This window comes from Engraulis encrasicolus, chromosome 24 (assembly GCF_034702125.1).
Source record: "Engraulis encrasicolus isolate BLACKSEA-1 chromosome 24, IST_EnEncr_1.0, whole genome shotgun sequence".
NCBI lineage: Eukaryota > Metazoa > Chordata > Actinopteri > Clupeiformes > Engraulidae > Engraulis > Engraulis encrasicolus.
The window spans coordinates 38,383,179-38,391,875 of record NC_085880.1 but is presented as its reverse complement, the minus strand read 5'-3'; the positions used below and the strand labels follow the sequence as shown (position 1 = coordinate 38,391,875).

Genomic DNA, 8,697 nt, shown 5'->3' with positions numbered 1-8,697 from the left:
CCCATGAAATCATAACCCGCCCCTGCACCAGACAATTGAATCTGCTCCTATCCGACCCCTCAGTTTAGCTGAAATATTTGCAGAATACAAATTCTTTATGTAGGTGCATCAGAAATTATAACAATATACCCTACATTCATGAGATACAGAGATTGAGTTGCATCTGTGGGTTGTCAAGTAACTTCAGGTGCGGTGTTGTCAGGGCCGGATTATCCATAAGGGGCCAGCCCAGCGGCACAGTGCCCTGAGGGGCACCATCCATTTTTGACTAGTGAGGGGGCACCACAAGACACAGACTTAACAAATATTGTTTATAAAAGGAGCACCAGTGAGGTATAGTGTCTATATGTATAGTGTGGTCCTGGGTGCGGTGTCCAGAGAACAGAGAGAGGGCCCAAGGTCCGATACCCTAAATTTATGTCCATGAGACTGCTGGCGTAATTTGGTGCTTGCTTAGTGACTACATAGAGATTAAGGGCAGCAGCCTACCTTCACAGCCTCCAAGGAAGCTGAACTACACGTGAGCACATTGCAATGAAAGGTCCCCACCAATAAGTGTTGCCCCTTTAAAAATCCAGCTGCTTCTTAACTCTGAATTGTATCAAACAGTGTGGGTGACACTTCGTCAAGAATTCAGGCATCCCTCCCCCCTGAATTCAACCTTTATTAATTATTACTTGTGCATTCACCTCTAATCACATCTTTATGGGGTGGGGAGGGGGGGTATCTACCTTTTCAACGTATAACTCAAATAAAGCTAATATAGTATTCTGCTGCGCCCCATACAAATTCAAACAAAGCCCAATCATCATTTGGTGGAGATAGATAAATCTGAATAATCTGACAAACAAAATTAATTATCGTGGCATTGCATTGCATGAAGGCTTGAAGTTGACACATTTGAAGATGAAGGCTTTTGTTTGTGCCACAGCTTACACAGAGTAGTACTAGTAGTACACATACTGAAGTTGAATTGCATGCAGCAACTGAATAGACGCTACAATTAACAAATATGAAATAAAGCCGTTTCTCTGTCGGCACCATTTCAGTTAACTGGCTGAACGGGAACAAAGGGATCTTTTAAATGCGTTGAAAATGAATTGCGGCTCCCCAGAACAGGAACTGATGAGTTGCCCTTTTAAGCGAAGCCCCGCCCCGTTTCGCTATCAACTCCTCCCGGTTTAATGTATCAAGTCTGTGACGGGTCACGTGACTCTCAGAAGGGGGGAGTAAATGTGAGATGTGTGTGTTCAGAGCCGAGTTGCAGTCCTATGCCTGCATTCCTCCTCACATCAAGGTTTTTTTGCTTGCAAGAATATAGGCCTATACATCATAAATAATAACACGGACAACGAGTGGATTACAGCTCCGTGCGTTTGGATTTCCCAGGGATTTTACTCTGATTCAACGCCTCTGGACGGTACCAAACGAAGTCTACCGGCAATGTACGTTTTCTGGAAGTATTAGCTTGAATTGAGAGCATACAAATGAGGTAAAGAAAATAAATAGCCTAGATACGTCGTTTTTTATCCGCTTTAAACGAGGCAAACAAGATGGCTGATGACAGCAAGCGACAACAAGGTTAAAACGACATCGTCCCCTTTAAGAACTGGAAACCCTGCTTTGATATATAAACATTTTAAGCTCTCCAACTGAAGAGAATATATGCATGGCATTACGTTGCTGGCTATTGTTAATTGAAAACGAATACAAATCTCTCCAGTGAGGGGGCAGTGGACCGTCGACATGACAGGACTTAATGTAGTCTTAAATTCCTTACATTGAAAATTAGGGCAGATAGTTAACAGCGAAATAAAGATAGCGAAGGTAAGGTGAGAGCGATCTGCTTCTAGGGGGCGAAAATAGAAAACTAGCTGATCTGTATGATACCATTTTTATACACAAGAATCACACAGTCGAAGTGTGGTTTACGTGCGTAACGTTAACCTAAATCGACTTTATTCCTGTTTTCCAAGCGACTGCCTTTTGTATTTTTGAAAATATATACGAAATCGCCGTCAGAGAACCACAAAAACGCACTTTGTAAGATAAAAGCGTACGCGATGTGTTCCGTTTTTAGATAATGTAGACGCTTGGGGTGAGGGTGAGATGACTCGAGGGAGAATCATTTATTCGCGACTGCTTTACGTAGCTATAACCACTGAAAGCTAGTTTAGGCTATTTGGAACGCGGTGAAGCCAAATCGTCTCAAGAGCAGTCAGACGAAAGGTAGCCTACTTTTTGAATCACTTTTATACACTGGGAAGATACATTTACCCAGAATGACGTCAGATATAAGGGGACACTGGTTTTATATCGGTAATAAGGTGCTTGATATACTGACTATGCATTTTGTTGACATCTATGTCTTGGTCTTCTTCTGCTAGACATCAAAACGCGTGGGGACAAATGCCATCACTATTTTACGCACGGTATAGCCAGATTGCAACGTCAAAGACGCCTGAGAAATACCAACTCTGAAGAATAATCACATCTTCACATTGATTTTTGCATGGTTTATGGTGTACAATCGGGACAGACAAGTGGAGAGAGACTGAGCCGGAATAGGCCTATCGCAGATTCCTTCGTACAGGACTCGGAATGGTGGGAGCACGAGCAGTTTGACAGATGGGCTCTATTCTTGACTATACCATTCGCTACAATGCAAATAAGGGGTGACGAACTTGGTCGATTTAATGGGCTATGCTTAAACCTTCGAGGCATCAAACTGTCTTCTTTAAACCAAACCTACTCAGTAACACTGCAATAACAGAGGCTACGCAATTGGATTGCAAAACCTGATTCTCGCCTCAGCGGAATTACATTACTTTTTGTGTGACAAGAGTCGAACGGCCTTCGGCGCTGTTTTATGGAATTATCGTTTATACAGACTTGTGGTTTCGTACAGCCTTTCACACACCAACTAACGCGGTAGATTGGTGGCGAAACTGCAAAACTGAATCATCACTTCCGAGCAAAAGATTCAGGAGTGTCCCAATAGGACATATAGCCCAATTGTTCTCCCCCTCTCTCTTTTTTCACTTGACTCACCACCCGAATCCGTCACCATGGCGGAGAACTGGAAAAACTGCTTCGAGGAGGAACTTATTTGTCCCATCTGTTTGCATGTGTTCGTGGAACCTATACAGCTGCCTTGTAAACATAACTTCTGCCGGGGATGCATAAGCGAGGCCTGGGCCAAAGACACGGGCATGGTCAGGTGCCCAGAGTGCAACCACGCCTACAATCAAAAGCCAAATCTGGAGAAAAACATCAAACTGACGAACATTGTGGAGAAGTTCAACGCCATCAACGTCGAGAAAACGCCCGCAATACTCCAGTGCATCCTGTGTCGGCGAGGGCCACCTCTGCCCGCACAGAAAGTTTGCCTTCGCTGCAACGCACCTTGCTGCCAATCCCACGTCCAGACGCATCTCCAGCAGCCCTCTCCAAACCCCGGTCACTTGCTAGTGGAGGCCGAGGATGTGCAGGCCTGGAGCTGCCCCCAGCACGACGAATACAGACTCTACCACTGCGACGTGGAACAGGTGGCCGTATGCCAGTACTGCTGCTTCTCCCGGTGCTCGCCAAACCACGGGCACGCCGTGTGCGACGTGGAGGTTCGGCGCAATGACATACGGGTAAGTGGAGCTGGTGAAAATGTATGTTGTTTTTCCTTCCTTCAGAATAAAAGACAACCAACAGCTGTGAAGAAAAGAACCTTTCTCGAAGGTGCATGATAGGCACAGGTAGGCCAAAGTGAGAAATCCATAATGTGTTTTGGAAACTTTGAAATGCATTGTCTAGGTTCTGTTGATGGATAAACTCTAATCTTATCGTTTGGACTGCTATCAGACTGCTATCTGTCTGGTATGTTAACCGACAAAATCAGATTGGGCAAAATCGTCACAGGACAAGTGCACTAGGTCAGTCAAATGATGGTAATGTGGATCTCTAATAGGCTGGTAGCATGTTGCATCTATAATGAGTATCATAATGAGAACCAGATACCTTACAGATGAAAATCAGGGACATTTCCATGAGTTGTCCTTGGGAACTGGTGATATTCCCAGATCCACTGTCAAGATGAAAGCGAAAGCCCAACTGTGGTGAAACTTCAACTCCCATTGTCATTGCGATACAGCACTCCACATCATACAGTGCTTTACTGCTCACAAATAAATTGCATTTATGCCTCACCCGTGCAAGGGGGCAGCCCCAATGGCACCCCAAGGGAGCAGTGCGATGGGACTGTTCCATGCTCAGGGTACCTCAGTCATGGAGGAGGAGGAGGGAGGAGGAGGAGGATGAGGGAGAGCAATTACTACCCCTACCAACCTGGCAGGTCAGGAGTCCAACCTTTGGGCTACAAGTCTGACACTCTAACCGCTTACCCATGACTGCCCAATGTCAATCAATCACTCAGTCTGAGCTTGAGCAATCAGTCTGAGCCTGTATGTATGATCTGGTACTGGTACAAAGGGTTTTTTTCCCTGAATTTCCCAGACAATAAAATCTGGGGACTGCCCCTGGAAAGCTGGCATGTCTGGTCACCCCACATCGTTGCAGATCCTCATTTTAATTCCTCACAGATCAGTGTCATGTGCAAAGATACACAGACCAGAGACACACATTGTTGGTTGATGTTCAATGTCATGTCTGTTGCCTTACTTCAAATTTGGCCACACCATAGTGCCACTGCTGTAGGCCAGTTTTTGTTCTGAGCTTTTTGGACGCTAAAAATTGTGTTGTGAGTGAAGATGAAGACGAGGCTTTCCCCCAGTTCCCCTATCCCACTTCCCTCCCTCTTTCCCTCTCTTCCTCCCTCTTTCCCTCTCTCCCTCGCATGACCTAGTCCATTGAACCCTGGCCGGCTGGTCCCGCCTTCCCACGCGTGTCTGCCAAAGCCTGACTGGCAACGTTTTCCGTTGAGCGAGCGAGCGAGTGAGGGAGTCCGTTCTGTTATGAATGCGAACGAGCGAGCGAGCGAGTCAGGGCTCGGGAGCAGAAAGTCAACATGGAAGTGACGCCACAGGATAGAAATATTCATGCGCTGCCAGATGGAGTTTTACACGTGCTCTCCCTCCCTCGCTCACACACACACACACACACACACACACACACACACCCACACCAAATATAGTCCTCCTGAACACACCCAGTCAAGTCAGTTCCGGCCAGCACAGCACAGCAGAGCAGCCAGCAGGGCAAGCCCTCTCTTTAGAAATCCTCTCACAACTGCCTGGAAAGACTCGGCTCCACAGAGTCACCATGTTAGTCGTCACCATTTTCATTAACATAACGTCTCTGCTTAGGTGTAACTAAAGCAAACAAAACGCCCACATCTTCAGGGGGTATACTAAGAACATGGTTAAGTGATAAAACTAGGCAATGCTAACCGACAGGAAGTGGTAAACCTGCTAATGGATAAACCTGCAGGCATCCTTCAGTTCAGAAACGGAGGACTCTAGGCTCTTCTATAACTTAGTTTATTTTACCACAAGGTTAGCTTAACCTGCTTTACTACTTAACCAGCTTCTTTGTATGGTACCCCCCCCAGGTGGAATCAGACTTTTTCTGTGTGTTAGGTTATGTCGAGTGTTTTGGTTTACCTCTGCTCTGCTCAGCTGGTGTTTTTTCCATCGTCGTCAGCCCTCAGCCCTGATGGTGCGCGGCACGGCGCTGCACGCTGCACAGATCAGATGTTGAGGCCTCTTATCGTCTGTCCTTCATACTGCATTAGGTCTCGATATGCAGATGAAATGCTGGGGGTGGGAGGGGGTGCAGGCAGCCAGGCAGGCAGGTAGGCAAGTGGAGGGAGAGGGAGGCGGAGAGGGAGGTAAAGAGAAACAGTGGGAGAGGGAGAGAGAAGGAGAGAGGTAGAGAGAGAGAGGTGAAGAGAGAGGGAGGGAGAGAGAGAGCTGAAGAGAAATGGAGGGGGAGAAAGAGAGCGGCAGAAGGAGAGAGAGCAATTGAGGCAGAGAGGGAGGGATAAGCCAGTCGACTCGGGGCCGTGTGGGAGTGAGATTGCACGGTGCTACTCCAGCTGCCTGCAGGAGGAATAAGGAGCTGTTGTGTTGTCGAGGTGCTGGGCTGCTGTGCTTTGGCCCTTGTACATATACTAAGACGCTGGTTCAGGAGGAAACCAGGTTAAAAGACCAGTTCAGTCAATTTCGATATGCTGTTGTATTGCTCACGCTGCCCTTGACTTGTGAGTACCCGGTGATGCCACATTTTTTGGCTAAGCCCTTTCCGAAAAATGAGCTATTCTAATGGGGGCAGCGTTTGTTTACATTTTTTTTTTTAAATGAACATAGGCATACTCCAAATATTTTCCCAAAAGGTACCGCTGTTTGCTAGTTGTCTGCTGATGTTGAATAAATAAAAATGTTTTTTTGAATGTAAACAAAGCGCTGCCCCCATTACAATGACCAATATCTCGGAAAAGGCTGAAGAAGGGAAAAAAAAACTCAGGTACTGACAAGTCCAGAGTAGTGTGAGCATTGCAACTGCATGTTGAAATTGACTGAACTGGATCTTTGTTCATTGTTCATTTTGTTCATGCTCTGTATGTTGCTATTGAACATGGCTTCCAATCACATTCTTCGCTAGTCCACATCAAGGGTGCATTTCTCGAAACCATACTTGCTAACTACATTAGCGACTTCGTTGTTTGAAATGCCATTTCCCATTGACGACTACCCAAGTTGCTAACTGGCTAACAACTACGCTTTTGAAAAATGCACGCCAGTACTCATCCCCCTTAAGCCTATACTAAGAGGCATTGGCAACTGCCGAAGTTGCTAACAGGCAAACAACTTCTCCTTTGAGAAACTCACCCCTGACTAGTAGCAACGCTGAAGCTGTTGCGTCACTAGGAGGGCACGGCCTGGCTGTAGGGCTCACCTGTAGTGCAGGGCTGTTGTAGGATTCTGCTGGGCTGTAGTGCTGGGGTCCGTTTCTCGATTCTTGTCGTTGCTAACCGTCTTAAGACCGTCTTAAGACCGTTTTACCGTTCCCTTGGATTTAGTGGTGAGTGTCGCTGTCGAGAGAGAGTTGAGTCGCTCTTACGAAGGACGCTGCTACCGTCGTTAGCAAAGATGCTTTCGAGATACGGACCCCAGGGCAGCTGTTGTTGCTGGGCAGCTGCTGTTGTTGTGAGGTGATGGGCTATTGTGAGGTGCTGCTGGGCTTTACTATGGTTCTGGTTCTGGCTCTGGCTGAACAGGGGTGGGCTGGTGTGGGGTGAGATTGGATGTTCCGTGTAGTGGGAACATTGGGTGGAGGAATGCTCTCCTCAAATGGACAGTGTGTCGTGGCAGCGGACCAGACCAGGGGCTTTTGGACGGACAGACGGACAGATGGATGGATTGGGGTCAGGGTGGTGGAGGGCAGGGGGTTGCTTAAAAAGGGGAGGGGACATTGGGCATGGCCCCACATCTCTATGCCCAAGGCTGTCGTAGAACACACACACCCAAATACACTTTTGAACACACCCACATACCAGCACACACACTGTTGTGTACATGCCACACACACACACACACTCACTGTACCATTGCGTTACCAGAGACTTGACTTGAACCCCATTTTGACAGGGACATGTAGTTCAGAGGCATGAACAGTGGGGTACCGGAAGTAGATTTGCCATTTGTGTCAATGTAAATTAAAACCGTGCCGAGAAGCGGCGTTCTGTTCGCTAGACTAACACCGAACGACAACATAAGCCGAAATGAATGAGAAAATGAACTATATTTCTGTGTAATTAGCAACAAATTTAAGCACTAGTAGATGGCTTTCGTTTGTTATATTGCTTTCTTTCGATGACCTTCGTTTGGCTTGCGACTGGTCAAGGCCAGAAAAGGCTGTGCCGAAGTTTAAACCAAACATTTTCTTAGTCCCTATGGGGCACCTAAGTCACGCCCTTCTACTTCCGATACATGGGGCAGGAGCTCGCAAAATTTTGAATGCGAGTCAATGGAGCGAGTCAAGCTAAATCCTCATCCCGTTTGGCATGTGCTCCGGATTTCACATATGATGACAGTGAATTTGAAAGGTTTGGATTTGCGTCGTAAGACCACTCATTTTCGGCACGCAAGAAACGTTATTTTAGCTTTTGTGCAAAACTGTGTTGGAGACTACACTTGCGCCTCGCATATCTGACGTGAACCGAGGCACAGCCAACCCTACCGCTGCACCGTGGCTTAAGTGGCTGCACGTCGGACATGCGACGTCTGTAGTGTAGTCCAAATAATTACATATTTTTACACACTCACAACTCAAAAATCGCTTGCCAAGTGAAGTCAACAAGCACACCATTGGTTGTTATTAATTCTGAGGCACAGCATATGTGTGATCGACGGGGAAATGCGAGGTGGGTCGGAAAATAGCTTTGATCAGTCCATTACAGCCCAGTCAAAAGTTTTTCCGTTGCCAGCCCCAGAAGCCGCCCGGAAGGGGTGGAGACTTAGGTGCCCCATAGACCGTCTCTGCTTAAACCATGTCACTGCCTTGAACACGCCTCTGCCCTGGGCCGTTGGAGCTTCTCAAAATTGATTGCTTCCCGACAAAGTGGGTGGAGTTCCCAATTTCTCCGGAGCTCAGATATTTGTATTGCTCCTGGCCTGACCAGAAGCAACGCCAAAGGTGTTGCGTTACTAGCTGGGCGTAGCCTGGCTAACCATGGGCAGCCCTGAG

The 8,697-nt window shown here is 47.1% G+C and overlaps 1 protein-coding gene across 1 annotated transcript; it reads left to right on the top strand.

Annotated features, from left to right (window-relative positions):
* Window positions 1-1,141: 1,141 nt before the first annotated feature.
* On the top strand, window positions 1,142-4,291 carry trim8a (tripartite motif containing 8a). Its single transcript, XM_063191045.1, has 2 exons — window positions 1,142-1,492; window positions 2,388-4,291. Exon 2 carries the CDS (start codon window positions 3,069-3,071, stop codon window positions 3,738-3,740), a length of 672 nt encoding a protein of 223 aa, XP_063047115.1. The 5' UTR covers window positions 1,142-1,492; window positions 2,388-3,068; the 3' UTR covers window positions 3,741-4,291.
* The last annotated feature ends 4,406 nt before the right edge of the window (window positions 4,292-8,697 follow it).

Bases quoted from the DNA above. Each gene is read 5' to 3' on its own strand.
- trim8a (XM_063191045.1), top strand. From the start codon at position 3,069: ATGGCGGAGAACTGGAAAAACTGCTTCGAGGAGGAACTTATTTGTCCC.